Raw genomic sequence first — 20,628 nt, 5'->3', positions numbered from 1 at the left:
CTCATCTCCACAGGACCAGGCTAGTACCACTTTGTTCTGTTCTGCTCTGTTTTGCTGGCTTACATAAGGCCGGGCTGCTATAAGCTCTCTGCCTCTCTCTCTCTGCTTTTCTCTCTGCCTCTTTTTCTGCCTCGCACTCTCTCTCTCTCCCTCTCAGTCGATCATGTGCCAGGCAGGCAGCACAAGGTACTGTGAGGACACTAGCTACCTGCTGCTGGATGAAATGATTTCATCTGTTTGACAGACAGGGAGGAGAGGAGAGTTGGAACACAATGGGGCCCGTCTGGTTGGACTGATGGAGAGAAAATAGGGAGAGGACAGGCATAGGAGGGTGAAGAGAGGAGAGGGGGATGGTGAGAAGAGAGGAGCAGCCATGGTTCTTTCATCTGCCCACTCTCCTCTTCTCTCTCTTTCCTTCTAGTCCTATTATTAAATCATGTTATCTTGGTTGTGTTTTCTTATCTCTCTGATTATCGCTCTGATTGGAGCGTTAGGCTGATTTTATGTATTGTGTATACAGTGTGATAATCTATTGTTTTTTTGTTTTTTGGGGGGTAGATCAGCTTTAATATTGCAGATAGATTGTAACTTCCATCAATGTAATTGTCTGCATCACTTCCAATCCCCCATATGTTTTTATTTCTCGTATATATATATATATATATATATATATATATATATATATATATATATATATATATATATATATATATATATATATATATATATATACAGTTGAAGTCAGAAGTTTACATACACCTCAGCCAAATACATTTAAATTCAGTTTTTCACAATTTCTGACATTTAATCCTAGTAAAAATTCCCTGTCTTAGGTCAGTTAGGATCACCACTTTATTTTAAGAATGTGAAATGTCAGAATAATAGTAGAGATAATGATTTATTTCAGCTTTTATTTATTTTATCACATTCCCAGTGGGTCAGAAGTTTACATACACTCAATTAGTATTTGGTAGCATTGCCTTTAAATTGTTTAACTTGGGTTAAACGTTTCGGGTAGCCTTCCACAAGCTTCCCACAATAAGTTGGGTGAATTTTGGCCCATTCCTCCTGACAGAGCTGGTGTAACTGAGTCAGGTTTGTAGGCCTCCTTGCTCGCACACGCTTTTTCAGTTCTTCCCACACATTTTCCTTCCTCATAATGCCATCTATTTTGTGAAGTGCACCAGTCCCTCCTGCAGCAAAGCACCCCCACAGCATGATGCTGCCACCCCCGTGCTTCACGGTTGGGATGGTGTTCTTCGGCTTGCAAGCATCCCCCTTTTCCCTCCAAACAAAACAATGGTCATTATGGGCAAACAGTTCTATTTGTGTTTCATCAGACCACAGGACATTTCTCCAAAAAGTACGATCTTTGTCCCCATGTGCAGTTGCAAACCGTAGTCTGGCTTTTTTTATGGCGGTTTTGGAGCAGTGGCTTCTTCCTTGCTGAGCGGCCTTTCAGGTTATGTCGATATAGGACTCGTTTTACTGTGGATATAGATACTTTTGTACCTGTTTCCTCCAGCATCTTCACAAGGTCCTTTGCTGTTGTTCTGGGATTGATTTTCACTTTTTGCACCAAAGTACGTTCATCTCTAGGAGACAGAACGCGTCTCCTTCCTGAGCGGTATGACAGCTGCGTGGTCCCATGGTGTTTATACTTGCGTACTATTGTTTGTACAGATGAACGTGGTACCTTCAGGCGTTTGGAAATTGCTCCCAATGATGAACCAGACTTGTGGAGGTCTACAATTCTTTTTCCTGAAGTCTTGGCTGATTTATTTTTATTTTTCCCATGATGTCAAGCAAAGAGGCACTGAGTTTGAAGGTAGGCCTTGAAATACATCCACAGGTACACCTCCAATTGACTCAAATGATGTCAATTAGCCTATCAGAAGCTTCTAAAGCCATGACATCATTTTCTGGAATTTTCCAAGCTGTTTAAAGGCAGTCAACTTAGTGTATGTAAACTTCTGACCTACTGGAATTGTGATACAGTGAATTATAAGTGAAATAATCTGTCTGTAAACAATTGTTGGAAAAATTACTTGTGTCATGCACAAAGTAGATGTCCTAACCGACTTGCCAAAACTATAGTTTGTTAAAAAGACATTTGTGGAGTGGTTGAAAAACGAGTTTTAATGACTCCAACCTAAGTGTATGTAAACTTCTGACTTCAACTGTACATATACATGCATACATACATACATACATACATACATATACATACATATATATATATACATATCCTTTAAAAATATATATTTCCCTTTATTACTTTCCAAACCCACGACCCCTTCCTTAATTGGAGTAAACTAGTGAACAACAACGCTTAGGCCTCTACTTCCAGCTTACACATACTATATACATTTTATGGACACAGTCAATTTTACAATAATTATATTTTGTTTGTTTCTACTCCTGAACTTCCTCTACCCTCAACCTCTCCGATCATTTTCATGATGTCCATCCGGTTTGCTTCTATATGCCATTTCTTTCTAACTGTGCTCTTTCACAAAAGCTCTCAACCTATAACCTATATACTTATTATGGACACAGTATGCTTTACATTAGTTATCTTGTTGTTATTAGTTGTTGTTAGTTTTTATTAGTCCCATCCTTCAGCTCCATTCAACACCTCCCATCTATCTCTTAACACCATCCTTATTGGATTTCTATTTGCCATATATTTTTACTGTACTGTGATGTTTCACAAAAGTTCTGAACCCTTCTATTCTCATTGTTTCTACAGATTGTAAATTGAAAATAAACATTTTTGCTAAAAGTATTATTATATTATTGATCGATTGACTATGACTTTTCAGATCACCCAGTAGTGCTATCTGCAGGGTTAGCTCCAGGTAAATATTGCAATCCTTCAGCCATTCCTGGACCTATGACCAAAAACAAGATACAAATGGACAGTACCAAAACAAATGATCTAATGATTCTGTCTCTTCGCAGCAAAATCTGCAGAGCTGGGAGATTGTATCTCCCATATGAATAACACTCTATTGGTAGCAAGAATTTTGTATAATAATTTACATTGAAAAATTCGAAGTGTTGAATCCGGCGTCGTTTTGCGTGTCAGTTCATAAACACTATGCCATGGAATCGGTAAGTCAAAAATCTCTTCCCAACTATTTTGCAATCTATATGGGACGGCTGTCAATCCTTTGGTCCTTAAATGAAACTGTTCCTTACTTTTTCCCCCTTCCACTTTCCTCTTCCATTTTTGCGGTAATGCTGCAATTATTTGGTTGTAATTTTGGGTAGAGCAGACATTTCCATATGTTTTTGTTAGCTGCATGTGCGACAACTCCACCAGTCCTACCTATGATATCATTTACGAAGATTATACCTTTTTTAAACATTTTTTCAAAAAATTATGTTTTTTTTATCAATTAGTATATTTGAGTTTAACCACTATTTGTTGCATTATTTGTTCTGTCGTTTCTGGAGGATTAAAGTGAAATTGCAACCAACTTTCTATGGCTTGTTTTAGAAATAGTGTTATTTGGGAGATTATTTCCTTTTCAAATAACTGAAAGTGAGAGGTTGTAATCTGAATAAAGGGAAAAAGGCCATTCTTGTACATGGGGTGAGACAATCTTACTAATTTGCTAGAGAACCAGTTTGGATTTAAGTATAACTTTTGTATGACTGAACTTTTAGTGATAGGTCTAATGCTTTAATATTTAATAATTTCTGTCCTCCGAATTCATATTCATTATATAAATAGGCCCGTTTAATTTTGTCTGGCTTCCCGTTCCAAATAAAATGGAATCGTTTTTTCTCATAGAATTTAATAAACTGTTTGCTAGGCGTAGGCAAGACCATAAGCAAATAGGTATACTGGCATAATACTAAATAATTAATCAGGGAGATTTTTCCACAAATAGACAGGTATTTACCTTTCCATGGTAGCAAGATCTTATCTATTTTTGCTAACTTTCTATTAAAATGTATTGGAGTGAGATCGTTTATTTCATTTGGGATATGTATTCCGAGTATATCCACATCACCATCAGACTATTTTATTGGTAAACTACATGGTAATGTAAACATTGTATTTTTTTTTGTGATCCAATATGTAATATAGTACATTTATCATAATTTGGTTGTAATCCAGAGAGGTTAGAAAATGTATCTAGATCCTCTGAGGCTGTGGAGGGATTGAAGTTGTGGGGGAAAAAAAAAAACATGAATCATCAGCGTACAATGACACCTTTGTTTTTAAGCCCTGGATCTCTAATCCCTTGATATTATTGTTGGATCTGATTTTAATAGCTAACATTTCGATGGCCATAATAAATAGATATGCCGATAGTGGACAACCTTGTTTTACTCCTCTTGACAGTTTAAAACTTTCTGAGAAATAGCCATTATTTACTATTTTACACATGAGATTCTTCAAAATTGAAATGCTCCAGGCATTTAAATATAAACTCCAGTCGTACTTTATCAAATGCCTTTTGAAAGTCTGCTATGAATAGCAGGCCTGGATTCCCAGATTTTTCATAGTGTTCTATTGTTTCCAGTACTTGCCTTATATTATCTCCAATGTATCGTCCATGTAAAAAACATGTCTAATTAGAATGAATAATGTCCGACAATACCTTTTTTTATTCTATGCACTATACATTTTGCTAGAATTTTTGCATCACAACACTGAAGTGTAAGGGGCCTCCAATTTTTTAAATGGACTGGATCTTTATATTTCCCACTTGTATCCTGTTTCAGTAATAAAGAAATCAGACCTTCTTCTTGAGTGTCTGATAATCTACCATTTACATAGGAGTGGTTAAAACATGCTAATGACGGTCCTCTGAGTATATCAAAAAAGGTTTGGTATACCTCGACTGGTATGCCATCCAACCCTGGACTTTTCCCGGGCTTAAAGTCTTTAATTGCATCCAGAAGTTCCTCCTCTGTAATTTCACCTTCACATGAGTCTTTCTGTATGGCTGTTAATTTTACATTATCAATAGAAAAAAAATCCCTACAATTAGCTTCAGTGAGAGGAGATGGAGGTGACTGAAACCAAAACATATGCTTAAAGTACTTTGCTTCTCTTGATATAATCTATTGTTAATGCCCAATGTGATCACTAGGCTGACTTTGTTCTCTGCGTCTTCAAGCGTCCACAGCAGACTGATCCTAGACCAGTGTGTTACCTGTGCTGTGTGTTTTGAGAAGTGGCTCCAATGTTCCAGACCCTGTTCTCAGGTCAGTTTTGTGTGTTTCAGGCCCTCAGTTCGGGGTTGCAGAACCGCAGTCCAAAGCCAGGCCCAGTGGCCCAAGAGCAGGAGCTGGGATACTTCCTGGAGACTGGACTTCAGAGGGCACATGTCATCCACTTCAAAAACGGGTAAGAGAGAGAGAGAGAGGGCATGTTTGTGTGTGTGTGTGTGTGTGTGGAATACTCCTACACTGACATCTAGGCTAATAATAATTATCACTAACCCACTGTGTGTGTTGCTCCTCCACTGTCACTCTTCCCTGCTCTCTGCTCCACACTCTTTCCTCCAATCCAAGGGTCTGTTTGTCTCAGGACAGATAGTAGGTATTCCTCCTCTCCTCTCTGCCCTAGAATAGCACAGTGTGTGGGTTACAAACACACATAGAGACGAATCCCCTTGTAGTACCATAGAGACTCAGGTTGACTTGCAGCTCAAAGCCAATGATGCTAAGCCTCAAGCCTGCCTGAAGAAGAGTGATTGGACTCAACAGGCCCTATGGCTTAAACATGGGATTTGAGACAGGGTGGGATGGAGCCTGAAGTCCATAGCTGCTGTGGTTTGATCTAGTTAGCCATAGTTTGGTACCTGCCGGCAAGCTCCCCTGTAGGTTAGAGCAGTAGCGTGTGTGTGACTAGCTAGATCTGTTGATATGGAAGTAATGCTCCTAGGATGTGGTGGTAAAGCTCTGTGTGTTTGTGTGTGTGTGCTGGCTGTGTTTCAATCAGGATGATGACCTCCTCCCTCTCGTAGCCCCGCCCCCATACTGACATCATGACCTCCACTATCCCAGCATGCTTAGAGCTCATCTCACAACCATACCTAGGTTGCATCCTAAATGGCCAAGAGCCTATAGGGCTCTGGACAAAAGTAATGCACTTGATAGAGAAAATTGTGCCATTTAGTATGCACACCTTTTCTTAAACCTTTTCTTAATCGCTCCTTTTACAATTGTTCAATTCCCATACATTAATTATTTATCTCTCATGGAAGTTATGTGGAACTTGATCTTCTCATTTTAATACAGCTACATATTAAATCCACCATTAAATTCTCCTCAAGCACCCATCCTTACCACAGTCTGCCTGGAAAACACTTGTTGTGTCCCAAAGGGCACACTATACCCTATATAGTGCACTACTTTTGATGAGGGCCCATAGGGCTCTGGTCTAAAGTAGTGCACTATATAGGGAATAGGGTGCCATTTGGTACACAATATAGGGAATAGGGTGCCATTTGGTACACACGCAATGTTATAGAGCAAGGTCGATTTTTCACTTGGAAAATAGAGGAAACTGCTTCCCACTTCAAAGCAAGAGAGAAGAGATAAAAAGAAAAGGCTGCTGCTGAAGCGAATAGTTAATAGATGATGCAACATGGTGTCTCTTTCATGTCGAAAGCGTCATATCTTCACCTACACTCAGCCTCCCCCTCCACACAGCTCTCTCTCGCTCACTCTCACTAATAAAACAACATAGGACATACACACACACACACTGGTATAGTGGTGGAAAGACATATACACCACACACACACTGGTATAGTGGTGGAAAGACATATACACCACACACACACTGGTATAGTGGTGGAAAGACATATACACCACACACACACTGGTATAGTGGTGGAAAGACATATACACCACACACACACTGGTATAGTGGTGGAAAGACATATACACCACACACACACTGGTATAGTGGTGGAAAGACATATACACCACACACACAGTTTACACACACTTCCCACAGCATTTCAAGTGGGAAGGTGCTTTTCCTGTCATCGAATGCCAACGCTAAAAAGGGAACGTCTTCAGTAAATAGCCAGCTGCATACATGGCTAATGTGTAAACTGTGAATAGCGGTAATTTTCTGTGGCTAAGGGTGTCTGCTAAGCTCATGAATAATGCAGTAGCATTCCTGCCTGTGAATCTCGTGCTGCTCTCTCTGCTCATATATGTTTGAGGATCCAAATAAAAACAAATCTTACAGCATTTTTTATTATCATTATTTTCCCTCTTTGTAAAGTGGTCAAGCATGGTTGTAGTGTATGAGGAGGATGTCTTTTGTACTGGGCATGGCACAAGGCAATTCTTCATACTATGCCTTTAATAATATGTCTTCATAACAATATGCCTTTATTGAAGTGTCATGTTAAATAGAACAGATAAAAAAGAAAAAATCTGACGCATTTGGGCATCTTGGCCTTAGTCAGGGAGTGATTTCTGATTTCCTACAGAGGAAAAGGTTTGGTTGGTTGGATAAGAGTCTGTCTAGCGTACAAATGAACTAACTGGATGGATGCAAGGGTTACGTCCCAAATGGTACCCTAGTTCTATATAGTGCACTACGTTCGACCATAGGCCAAAATCAAAATTAGTGCACTACATGGGGAATAGGTTGCCATTTTGGACAAATACATGGTCTGTGCTTCCTCACTTCTTATTAGCAAATCAAGTCTTAGAATGCTGCATGCTGCAGTCATGCAATTACTCACCCCCCCCCCACACACACACACACACACACACACACACACACAGATTCCTTCCTGCCTATCTCCTTACTGTCAGTGCTGTATTGATTTGAGCTGATTTATGAAAATGAGGCCTGACAGCAAATACGCATTACGCCTTTGACGCCCTCATTTGCCACCACGTTACACACACACACACACACACACACATAAGCCACCAAGGATTCTGATGTACTCCCATGTAATGAACACCCGCGCCAAGCATACCAATGAAAGACCGCAAAACCTACCCACCACGTTAACACACACTATAAGAAATTGCCTAGTTTACTCATGACACACACACACATACAAAGACAATCGACCAAAACCAAAGCTAGCTTAGCGTCTGTACATTACACTTTTTCAGAAGTGTACATTGGGGTTCTAGTGTGAGCGGTGGTCAAGCTGTCGGTTAGCTCTACAGAGATGTGACGTGGCAGTCACTAAGTGAAGCTGACACTTTGCTCTCTCTCCCCCACCATCACCCGCCTGTTCACCACACATTTAGATGGAGCTATTTATTCAGCATTTTTCTGCTTCTATTTGCACTTCCTCCTCCGTAGCCTGGGGCTGTATTCTGTTTTCCTCCCCTCCTCTCTTCTCCCTGGTCATTGGGACAGGAAGATAGGGGGAGGAGCCACTTGGAACTGGGCCGCTCTCTCGTCTGGTGTTACCGGGCAGTTTAGCACTCGGAGCTGAACCCTAGTCAGCAGCTCTCCAAAGTTACAGTGTGACTCATCGATAACACAACAAATGCTCACGTGCACATAAGATACTTTCTTGCGTGACGAACATAAACACATCACCATCCCATGATGGTGTGATGCAGTCAGATAATGCATGTGAAAGGTGTGTGCTTGTGCGTGTGTGTGTTGTCAGTTCAGTGGGGGAGTGTTAGCTGAGTAGGTGTGTCAACATTGCAGTGTGTCTGATCCATAGAGAAGTGTTGAGCCATGGTATTGACACCTCCCATCAACTGACTCCCTCACACACTAATGACCATACCAGCTCAGTGACACACAAGCACACACACTGATATGCGCATATTCACTGTTATTTATAGGAAATCTATGTTTGTACAGGTCTATAATTCTGAGGACAGAGATTTTCTCAGAATAATCTATTTTCAGCTTGGTCTGTATTCGGTAGGGGTACAATATTTACATTTTTAGTCATTTAGCAGACGCTCTTATCCAGAGCGACTTACAGTTAGTGAGTGCATACATAATTTCATACTGGCCCCCCGTGGGAATCGAACCCACAACCCTGGTGTTGCAAGTGCCGTGCTCTACCAACTGAGCTACACGGGACAATATGTATCCACACTATCACTACTATATATAATATGTATCCACACTATCACTACTATATATAATATGTATCCACACTATCACTACTATATATAATATGTATCCACACTATTACTACTATATATAATATGTATCCACACTATCACTACTATATATAATATGTATCCACACTATCACTACTATATATAATATGTATCCACACTATCACTACTATATTTAATATGTATCCACACTATCACTACTATATATAATATGTATCCACACTATCACTACTATATATAATATGTATCCACACTATCACTACTATATATAATATGTATCCACACTATCACTACTATATATAATCTGTATCCACACTATCACTACTATATATAATCTGTATCCACACTATCACTACTATATACACTGCTCAAAAAAATTAAGGGAACACTTAAACAACACAATGTAACTCCAAGTCAATCACACTTCTGTGAAATCAAACTGTCCACTTAGGAAGCAACACTGATTGACAATACATTTCACATGCTGTTGTGCAAATGGAATAGACAACAGGTGGAAAGTATAGGCAATTAGCAAGACACCGCCAATAAAGGACTGGTTTTGCAGGTGGTGACCACAGACCACTTCTCAGTTCCTATGCTTCCTGGCTGATGTTTTGGTCACTTTTGAATGCTGGCGGTGCTTTCACTCTAGTGGTAGCATGAGACGGAGTCTACAACCCACACAAGTGGCTCAGGTAGTGCAGCTCATCCAGGATGGCACATCAATGCGAGCTGTGGCAAGAAGGTTTGCTGTGTCTGTCAGCGTAGTGTCCAGAGCATGGAGGCGCTACCAGGAGACAGGCCAGTACATCAGGAGACGTGGAGGAGGCCGTAGAGGGCAACAACCCAGCAGCAGGACTGCTACCTCCGCCTTTGTGCAAGGAGGAGCAGGAGGAGCACTGCCAGAGCCCTTCAAAATGACCTCCAGCAGGCCACAAATGTGCATGTGTCTGCTCAAACGGTCAGAAACAGACTCCATGAGGGTGGTATGAGGGCCCGACGTCCACAGGTGGGGGTTGTGCTTACAGCCCAACACCGTGCAGGACGTTTGGCATTTGCCAGAGAACACCAAGATTGGCAAATTCGCCACTGGCGCCCTGTGCTCTTCACAGATGAAAGCAGGTTCACACTGAGCACATGTGACAGACGTGACAGAGTCTGGAGACGCCGTGGAGAACGTTCTGCTGCCTGCAACATCCTCCAGCATGACCGGTTTGGCAGTGGGTCAGTCATGGTGTGGGGTGGCATTTCTTTGGGGGGCTGCACAGCCCTCCATGTGCTCGCCAGAGGTAGCCTGACTGCCATTAGGTACCGAGATGAGATCCTCAGACCCCTTGTGAGACCATATGCTGGTGCGGTTGGCCCTGGGTTCCTCCTAATGCAAGACAATGCTAGACCTCATGTGGCTGGAGTGTGTCAGCAGTTCCTGCAAGAGGAAGGCATTGATGCTATGGACTGGCCCGCCCGTTCCCCAGACCTGAATCCAATTGAGCACATCTGGGACATCATGTCTCGCTCCATCCACCAACGCCACGTTGCACCACAGACTGTCCAGGAGTTGGCGGATGCTTTAGTCCAGGTCTGGGAGGAGATCCCTCAGGAGACCATCCGCCACCTCATCAGGAGCATGCCCAGGCGTTGTATGGAGGTCATACAGGCACGTGGAGGCCACACACACTACTGAGCCTCATTTTGACTTGTTTTAAGGACATTACATCAAAGTTGGATCAGCCTGTAGTGTGGTTTTCCACTTTAATTTTGAGGGTGACTCCAAATCCAGACCTCCATGGGTTGATACATTTGATTTCCATTGATCATTTTTGTGTGATTTTGTTGTCAGAACATTAAACTATGTAAAGAAAAAAGTATTTAATAAGATTATTTCATTCATTCAGATCTAGGATGTGTTATTTTAGTGTTCCCTTTATTTTTTTGAGCAGTGTATAATCTGTATCCACACTATCACCACTATATATCATCTGTATCTACTATCAGTGCTTTGAAAAAGTATTTGCCCCCTTTCTAGTTTTCTGTACTTTTACATATTTTTTTATACTGAATGTTATCAGATCTTCAACGAAAACCTAATATTAGATAAACGGAACCTAAGTGAACAAATAACACAAAAATTACATACTTATATCATTTATTTCATAAACAAAGTTATGCAACACCCAATGCCTCTGTGTGAAAAGTAATTCACCCCTTACACTCAATAACTGGTTGTGCCACCTTTAGCTACAATGACGCCAACCAAACGCTTCCTGTAGTTGTTGATAAGTCTGTCACGTCGCTATGGAGGAATATTGGTGTAAGGTTCTTAGTGTGGAATGCAGTGTTTGGTTTTCGCCAGGCATAATAGGACCCATGTCATCCAAAAAGTTATACTTTTGACTCATCTGTCCATAGAAAATTCTTCCAAGAGTGTTGATGATCATCCAGGTGCTTCCAGGTGCTTTTTGGCAAACTTGAGTCAACTTTTTGGACGAGATGGGTCCCATTTATGTCTGGCGAAAACCAAACACTGCATTCCACAGTAAGAACCTCATACCAACAGTCAAGCATGCTGGTGGTAGAGTGATGGCTTGAGGATGCTTTGCTGCCTCAGGACCTGTACAACTTGCCTTAATAGAAGGAACCATGAATTATGCTCTGTATCAGAGAATTCTACAGGAGAATGTCAGGCCATCCGTCTGTGAGTCTGAAACTGAAGCGCAGCTGGGTCATGCAGCAAGACAATGGTCCAAAACACACAATCAAGTCTACATGAAAATGGTTAAAAAGTAACACATTTTAAGTTATGTAATGGCCTAGTCAAAGTCCAGACCTATTCCCATTTGAGATGTTGTGGCAGGACTTGAAACGAGCCGTTCATGCTTGAAAACCCACAAATGTTGCTGAGTTAAAGCAGTTCTACATGCAAGAGTGGGCCAAAATTCCTCCTCAGCGATGTGAGAGACTGATCAACAACTAGGAAGCATTTGGTTGCAGACATTGCAGCTAAAGGTGGCACAACCAGTTAGTGAGTGTAAGGGGGCAATTACTTTTTCACATAGGGGAATTGGGTGTTGCATAACTTTTTTAATTAAATAAATAAAATAAGTATAACTTTTTTTGTTATTTGTAAACTCAGGTTCCCTTTATCTAATATGAAATTTTGGTTGAAGATCTGATAACATTCAGTATCAAAAATAGAGAAAATCAGAAAGGGGCAAATACTTTTCACGGCACTGTATATCATCTGTATCTACTATCACCACTACATATCATCTGTATCTACTATCACCACTACATATCATCTGTATCTACTATCACCACTACATATCATCGGTATCTACTATCACCACTACATATCATCTGTATCTACTATCACCACTACATATCATCTGTATCTACTATCACCACTACATATCATCTGTATCTACTATCACCACTATATATCATCTGTATCTACTATCACCACTATATATAATCTGTGGCCTCAGATTTCCAGTACATTCCTCCATACTTTAGAGACAGATGATGACATAATGATATTTGTTGTTGCCGCAGTAATCTGACCCGGGGAGTGGGCCGCTTCCGGGAGATCCTCCGAGCTGTAGAGACCAGGACCACACAGAACCTACGAATGGTGGGTACTAGTGTGTGTCTGTGTGCAGTGTTCCTCCGTGTGTGTGTGCCTGTATGTGTGTGAGTGTGTGCTTGCCCGCACGTGCACCCCTGTGCTGTAACACTGTATATGTGTATGTGTTTCCCTTTGTAGACCATAGCGCGACAGCTAGCAGAGATCCTGCTGAGGGGGATGTGTGAGCAGAGCTACTGGAGTCCTCTGGAGGACCCTCCCAGCCAGTCCCCCCTGGACGACCCCCTACTACGCCAGGGAGCCCCCTACACCAAGGACTACGCCCTCAGCCGCAGGCCACGTGTCTACTCCGGAGAGAAGTACGGACCAACCTCTGTCTGTCTACTGTCTCTCTCTTTCTCTTTTCTTCTCTCTCTCTCTCTCGCTCGCTCTGGCTGTCTTTTTCACTACTGTGTTGCATTAGAAAGCCCTTTCCAGACTTTAATTGATACTCTCATAATACTAGCCTGTGTACAGACAACACAATCCATGTGTGTATCTACATTGGCAAAATCTGACACTCCTAGGCAGCTTACGTACACATGAAAATCCCATGTTACGCTGGCTTGTAAACCAAGCTGAGCTGACTGTGGTGGTTTTCAGGCACTGTCTCTACAATCGGTTGCTAACTATCTCTCCCTCTGTTTCTCTATTGCCCTCTCTTTCCCTCTTGCCTCTTGCCCCTCTCTCTCTCTCCTCAGTCTGTTTTGTCCACAGGAAAACACAGAAGAGGCTCTGCTCCTGTTGCTGATCAGTGAATCTATGGTAAGTCTACATACACACCTTTTATCCCTCTATCCTGGCAGGTTGATTCATCTTTCAGGTCACACACTTTTTCAACAATAAAACAGAACTCCCTTTGTTCTAATGTTGATGCATTCAAAGTTAATTAATTTTTTCTCTGTCACACCAACTGTTTAATTCAGTAGAGTTTCCCCATCACACTCCAAAGGCAAGGCAAAGCAATGCATTGAAATCCATGTTTGGAAGCCCTACTTTTTCATCTTTTTTTCCTTTGGTACATTAGTTAAAAGGGTGTTAGATTTCCATGCTGTTAGTTTTTCCCTTCTAATGGGTGCTTTTAAAATCAGGGGCCCCAATCATCCTGTTTTCTGCCCAGTCAAACACAACACTCGTCTTTCTACTCTTCTCCTCACCACACACACACACCACATGTTTTACTATCCTTGTGGGGACCTAAAATTGATTTCCATCCTATTTTTCCTAACCCTAAACCTCATCCTCTAAATCTAACTTCTAATTCTAACCCTAACCCCTAAGCTTAAAATAGCGTTTGTCCTCGTCAGATAATTTTCCTTGTTTACTATCCTTGTAGGGATTTCTGTTACCCCCCCATTATGATGTGTGTGTGTGTTCTCCATGCAGGCCAACAGAGATGCGGTGCTGAGCAGGATTCCGGAGCACAACAGTGATCGTATCATCAGTCTGCAGAGTGCCTCTGTGGTCTACGACTTGCTGACCATCGCCCTGGGCCGACGGGGACAGTACGAGATGCTCTCTGAGGTGAGGACACACATACAGTGCATTCGGAAAGTATTCAGACCCCTTGACTTTTTCCACATTTTGTTACGTTACAGCCTTATTCTAAAATGGATTAAATACATATTGTTCCTCATCAATCTACACACAATACCCCATAATGACAAAATGAAAACATTTTTTGGTGAAAGTTTGGCAGTGCATTTCATGAGCAAAAACTTAGCTATGAGTTCGAAGGAATTGTCTGTAGAGCTCCGAGACAGGATTATGTCGAGGCACAGATCTGGGGAAGGGTACCAAAACATTTCTGCAGCATTGAAGGTCCCAAAGAACACAGTGGCCTCCATTATTCTTAAATGGAAGAAGTGTGGAACCACCAATACTCTTCCTAGAGCTGGCTGCCTGGCCAAACTGAGCAATCGGGGGAGAAGGGCCTTGGTCAGGGAGGTGACAAAGAACCCGATGGTCATTCTGACAGAGCTCCAGAGTTCCTCTGTGGAGATGGGAGAACCTTCCAGAAGGACAACCATTTCTGCAGCACTTCACCAATCAGGCCTTTATTGTAGAGTGGCCAGACGGAAGCCACTCCTCAGTAAAAGGCTCACGACAGCCCGCTTGGAAAGGCACCTAAAGGACTCTCAGATCATGAGAAACAAGATTCTCTGGTCTGATGAAACCAAGATTAAACTCTTTGGCCTGAATGCCTAGCGTCAAGTCTGGAGGAAACCTGGCACCATCCCTACGGTGGAGCATGGTGGTGGCAGCATCATGCTGTGGGGATGTTTTTCAACGGCAGGGACTGGGAGACTAGTCAGGATCGAGGGAAAGATGAACGGAGCAAAGTACAGAAAGATCCTTGATGAAAACCTGCTCCAGAGCGCTCAGATTGGGGCGGAGGTTCACCTTCCAACAGGACAACGACCCTAAGCACACAGCCAAGACAACACAGGAGTAGCTTCAGGACAAGTCTCTGAATGTCCTTGAATGGCCCAGTCAGAGCCCGGACTTGAACCCGATTGAACATCTCTGGAGAGACCTGAAAATAGCTGTGCAGTGACGCTCCCCCATCAAACCTGACAGCGCTTGAGAGGATCTGCAGAGAAGAATGGGAGAAACTCTCCAAATACAGGTGTGCCAAGCTTGTAGTGTCATACCCAAGAAGACTTGAGGCTGTAATTTCTGCCAAAGGTGCTTCAACAAAGTACTGAGTAAAGGGTCTGAATACTTATGTAAATATGATATTTCAGTTTTGTATTTTTATTAATACATTTTAAAACCTGTTTTTGCTTTGTCATTATGGGGTATTGTGTGTAGATTGATGAGGGGAAAAAAACAATTTAATAAATTTTAGAATAAGGCTGTAACGTAACAAAATGTGGAAAAAGTCAAGGGGTTTGAATACTTTCTGAATGCACTGTATATATACACACACACACACACACTTATCCCACACTTATACACACCTATCCCCTAACCGCCCCATCAGTAACCGTGGGAACACTTGAAAAGGCCCACAGGGACCAATCACGGCCTATAGTTGCCCCGTTGCCCTGGAAACCTTAGCTGGCACTCTTCGTTTACCGTGTCTCTGGAACCAGTAGCCGGAAGCCGTCCTGGGGTCCGGTCGATGGCTGAATGGATCTAATCTCATTGATCTGAAGGCCCTCTGAAGTCCATCCCTCCATCCCCCAGCGCTGTTCTCTCTCTCTCTCTCTCTCTCTCTCTCTCTCTCTCTCTCTCTTACTGAACAAGAGATAAAGCACTCACTGCAGGAACTCAAAGACACTGCTACAGTTACTGCAGTCATCAGAAACACTAGTCCAAAACACTTTTTAAAAAACCTTTCTTTCTCCTTGAGAGAGAGAATTGTGTTGATCAAGGTTGTGAAAGCAGAGAAAGCCAATGGTTTGGCTTGTGAATACAACAAGCAGCCTGAGGGAGTATTTTGTGCCAAGGCTCTGTAAACTATGGTCTTGAATTATCAACATTGTGTTGTCTGTCTCTATGTCTGTGTTACCCCTGTGTCTTAAAATGCTGCTCTTACTTAGTAATCTGCCTGTACTGAAACAGGCAGATGTTTGCTTGTCTTTCTCTGTCCTCAGGCTTTCCTAAGTGTGTGTGTGTTACACTGCCTTTTAATCTGCCTTTGATTGTTCTGCCTGGGCCACCCTGCCACCCTGTTCAATTAAAGCTCTTTGTCTGTGATTAGTCCATGAGAGAAAGACAGAGAAAAGCTCTTTATTTCAATGGATTCTTGCAGCTATTACTTTATGGACCAACTTATTAGACGGTAGGACTTCACTTGGGAGGTGTTGGCAGGAAGTGGCGGAGCATTGTAATTGGTTCTCGGTTGGAGCTGTGAGCCACTGATTGGATCTGAGGGTTGATCTAAATATGTCTCCCTGCCTGGCACTTAGCCTTGTTCCTCGAGGTGATGGAGTTTTTAACGTGTGAAGAAAGGAAGGCGTTGCTTCTGCTTAGCACACTCTGGTGTCATTCTCCGCTCTGCTGTCTGCTCGGCTCACAACTAAGAACTCCTAGCTCTCCCGTTGTAATTTAAGGCTCCAAAGGCTGTTCAAATAAAGCCTTTTGTGGGTTTGACTTAGAAACCCTCAAATGTATTTATTTGACCAAACAGGAAATTATGTGGTTTTCCTGAGTAATGTTGAATTCAGGTATTTCCCTATTTTAATTGACATGTAAATGTGATATCAAGTGAGTGTTATTGACCTCTGACCTTTGTCTTGTGTCGGCAGTGTCTAGAGAGGGCCATGAAGTTTGCCTTTGAGGAGTTCCATCTCTGGTACCAGCTGGCCCTTTCACTGATGGCTGCAGGGAAGGTAAGTCTGACATCACTATTGTGACGTCATGCATATTTCATTTATGTACAGCGTTACTCTGTGCTTCACCGTGTGTGTGTGTGGTGTGTGTGCGTGTGTGTGTGCAGTCGGCCCGGGCGGTAAAGGTACTGAAGGAGTGTATCCGTCTGAAGCCGGACGACCCAACCATTCCCCTGCTAGCCGTCAAGCTGTGCATCGGAGCACTCCATTGGGTGAGCGACAACAACAAGCCCAGCAATGGCCCTCACATATCTCTCATAGAAATCATTACATTATTTGTCCTATATGATTAACTTTCTGCATTAAAAGACTTGAATAATCTCTCTCTCGTTCTGTCTAGCTGGAGGAAGGAGAGTGTTTTGCTAAGATGGTGGTGGACATGGGAGAGAAGGCTTCAGAGTTCCGAGCTAAAGGTTACCTAGCCATCGGCCTGGTGTACAGCCTCAAGGCTACAGACGGTGAGGGACCGCTCCCACTTTCAGCCACTGACATCATACAGTATTCCACCTAGGGCCAGGGCTCTGTCTCAATTGCTTGAAAACATGTCCTCTCCTCGTCTCCCCCCTTTCATTTGCACTGATTGGATGGGTAAAAACAATGGTGGAAAATCAGTAGCATTGCTTTCATCTGCTCAGTTCTTTTAGATCAGAGGCGTGAGGTAAGGAAAGGAAAGGAAGGATTTTCAAGGATTGTTAATCTGACATGACCATAACACATTAATGTCCACAGTTATCAGTCACACCTCACCCAGACACACTAACAGCCACTGACTATCTCTGGTGTATGACCGTCCTACATTGCTCTCCTCTCACTACCACATTTAGCTTATCTCCACTGTAACATATTGCGTACACAAGCTGAATATTTATGACTTAACGTAGCCTAATGTAAGCACCCTTCCCTTCCTCCTCCTGAACCTAATCACTCTCCTTTTGTTTCTCATTCTCTTGCTTTCTCTCAATCTCCTTTCTCTCCTCCCGTCTGTTTTTCACTCCATTTCCCTCTCTCTGTCTCTCTCGATTTCACTCACCCTTAAATGCTCACTCAATTTATGTGGCTCTCCCATATGCTGCCTTCTCTGTTCTCTCCTCTATTTTTACACCTTTCTCTCTCTTTTCCTTTTTTCTTTCATCTCTCATATCTCCTCTCCATCTCCCACCCTCCTCACCCCCTTCCTGTCTCTCTCTCTCTCTCTCCCTCTCTCTCTTTCTCCCTACAGCGTCCCTACGGGGGATGCAGGAGGAGTATCAGAGGAAGGCCCTGGGTGCATTCCAGAGGTGAGTCCCCGTCCCTCTCCGTTTTTAATGAATTTGGCGATATATATTTCCCTGTCCCCCATCCCCTCTCTCTGTGTCTCCCTGCCCCTGCTGTCTCTAGTGGAGGTGTCGTCTGACACCACTCTCCTTGTCCCCTGTACCCCTTCCCATCCCTGTGTCTCCTCTTTCCTGTTCCTGTCTCTGTCCCTGTCTCTGCTCCCCTCTGGGGCCTCTCGGCCTGACCCTGGCTCCCGTAATGGAGGGAGAATCTTCCTCAGTCTCACACAACTCTCCTGACACATTAACTATGCAGTGGTATAAAAGAGCCTGTTTAAGCCTTTCACACAGAGATCGTTTGGAGAGAACCATGTAAGCCCAACTCAAGTGGTTTGGGGCAGGCCAAGACAAGACAGGGCAGGGCTGGGGGAGGCTAGTTCAGTAGGGGATTGGATGGATGGATAACGCACCCACTCTAGGTTAGTCCCCTGGTGGTCCCAGTGTAATAGGACCTGATACTGTAAGATAGCGGTTGAAAAAAATCCCAGTGAGTGCATTAATTTCCCTGCTTTATGATACTGCAAGCAATCCACATTCTCAGTAGCAGCCATGCAAGTATATATCTTTTTTTATAATGCCATAGTGGTGCCTGCTGATAGTATTTGAAGGACACTTTGTACCTACTCACTCACTACTCCTCATCTCTGTTTCAGGGCCCAGAGCTTGTCCCCCACAGACCACCTGGCTGCCTTCTACCTGGCCCTGCAGCTGGCTGTGTCACGGCAGGTAAGGCCTGGACACACACTGGCTCAAAGTCAGGATGGGACTAATAAGCTTCTCTGCATGTTGGAGCTGGTCTAGCAGCACTGATACTCTGTAGATAGGTGTGTGTGTGTGTGTGTGTGTGTGTGTGTGTGTGTGTGTGTGTGTGTGTGTGTGTGTGCCTGCGTGCGTGTGTGTGTGTGTGTGTGTGTGCCTGCGTGCGTGTCCGCTCAGTGCTTCAACCCCCTATGAGGTAAAGGTGCTCATCTTTCACACGGGTCAATCTAAGGTCAATGTAAACTCTCTCTTTCTCTCTCTCGCATTTTCTCTCTTTCTGTCTATCTGTCTGTCTCTCTCTCTCTCTGTGTCTCTCTCTCTGTGTGTCTCTCTCTGTGTGTGTGTGTCTCTCTCTCTCTCTCTGTGTGTCTCTCTGTCCTCTCTCTCTCCCTCCTGCTCCTTTCTCTTAGTCGTCTCTCCCTCTCCTCTCCATCATGTACTTTGTCTCTTTCTCAACTCTATACTCTTCTCTATATCCCCCCTCCCTGGGTCTTTCTCCTTTTTTCTCTTTCCTCTCTCTCTCTGTCCTTCCTTTCTCTCTCTCTCGGAGAGAGAGAGAGAGAGAGAGAGAGAGAGAGACTGTTTCCATGGCGATAAAGACCCAAATAAAGTGTTGGTTTGAGACACGGAAATAATGTGACGTTAAAATAGATTTTAAAACAATGAGACGGAAATGTCAAGGGTGGTTTTCTGACGGGAGCAACATGTTAGAATGTCACCGGCAGGTCTGGAGAGGATAGAGAGGATTGTGAATTGGAATTACATTCAGTGACAACCATTGTACTGTATTATAAAACCCCCAGGTGCCTCTAATACCAAATATAGTCTCTGATTACTTTCCATCTGTTGGCCAGTATTGATTCACACACACAAACATACACACACAAACTCACAGCTAACATATACCATTGATTTTCGGAAGTGGAAGACAGACAAATGTGAAGGACCTTATATTGGTCATTACCGGGTAGATGGAAGCAGGTGATAACGAGTAACTGCTTTCTACCGTAACATTAGTCAGATAAAGAGTTCAGATGTAATAGGGGTTAAGGTTAGGGTATCTATATCCTGCTGTCCTCTCCAGCATGGCCAGATAGCAGCACCCCTGGCTGTGGATGACTGGTGGTGTATGTGATCCGTGTCCTCCGTGTGCTGTAGATCCCGGAGGCGCTGGGGTACGTGCGTCAGGCTCTGCAGCTGCAGGGAGACGACGTGCACTCTCTCCACCTGCTGGCTCTGCTGCTGTCGGCCCAGAAACACTACCACGACGCTCTCAACATCATCGAGATGGCCCTCAGCGAGTACCCCGAGAGCTTCATGTGAGTCTGGAGTCTGGCCTTTCTCCACAACAGACACACTCTCATACTCACTCTTAACTCCTCATACATTAGTCTACAACATTGGCGCTGGCATGTGAACAAACACATTAACCAAAGGATCAGTCAGCATGCCACTCTGCTCAGCGTGTTATTTACATTGTCCTGGGCAT

General features: G+C 43.2%; 1 protein-coding gene across 1 annotated transcript in view; it reads left to right on the top strand.

Moving 5' to 3' along the window:
* ttc7b (tetratricopeptide repeat domain 7B) overlaps positions 1-20,628 on the top strand; it is a 62,454-nt gene that overhangs the window by 19,099 nt on the left and 22,727 nt on the right. The window contains exons 5-15 of the mRNA XM_084182325.1: positions 5,250-5,371; positions 12,658-12,736; positions 12,869-13,047; positions 13,429-13,492; positions 14,114-14,251; positions 16,984-17,067; positions 17,175-17,279; positions 17,408-17,525; positions 18,287-18,344; positions 19,034-19,106; positions 20,298-20,458. Of these exons, the coding sequence (XP_084038451.1) occupies positions 5,250-5,371; positions 12,658-12,736; positions 12,869-13,047; positions 13,429-13,492; positions 14,114-14,251; positions 16,984-17,067; positions 17,175-17,279; positions 17,408-17,525; positions 18,287-18,344; positions 19,034-19,106; positions 20,298-20,458 (1,181 nt within the window). The remainder of the gene's footprint in view (positions 1-5,249; positions 5,372-12,657; positions 12,737-12,868; positions 13,048-13,428; positions 13,493-14,113; positions 14,252-16,983; positions 17,068-17,174; positions 17,280-17,407; positions 17,526-18,286; positions 18,345-19,033; positions 19,107-20,297; positions 20,459-20,628) is intronic.

The sequence above is a fragment of the Coregonus lavaretus genome, assembly GCF_964263955.1.
Source record: "Coregonus lavaretus genome assembly, chromosome: 18".
NCBI lineage: Eukaryota > Metazoa > Chordata > Actinopteri > Salmoniformes > Salmonidae > Coregonus > Coregonus lavaretus.
This window is presented reverse-complemented; position numbering and strand designations above follow the sequence as displayed.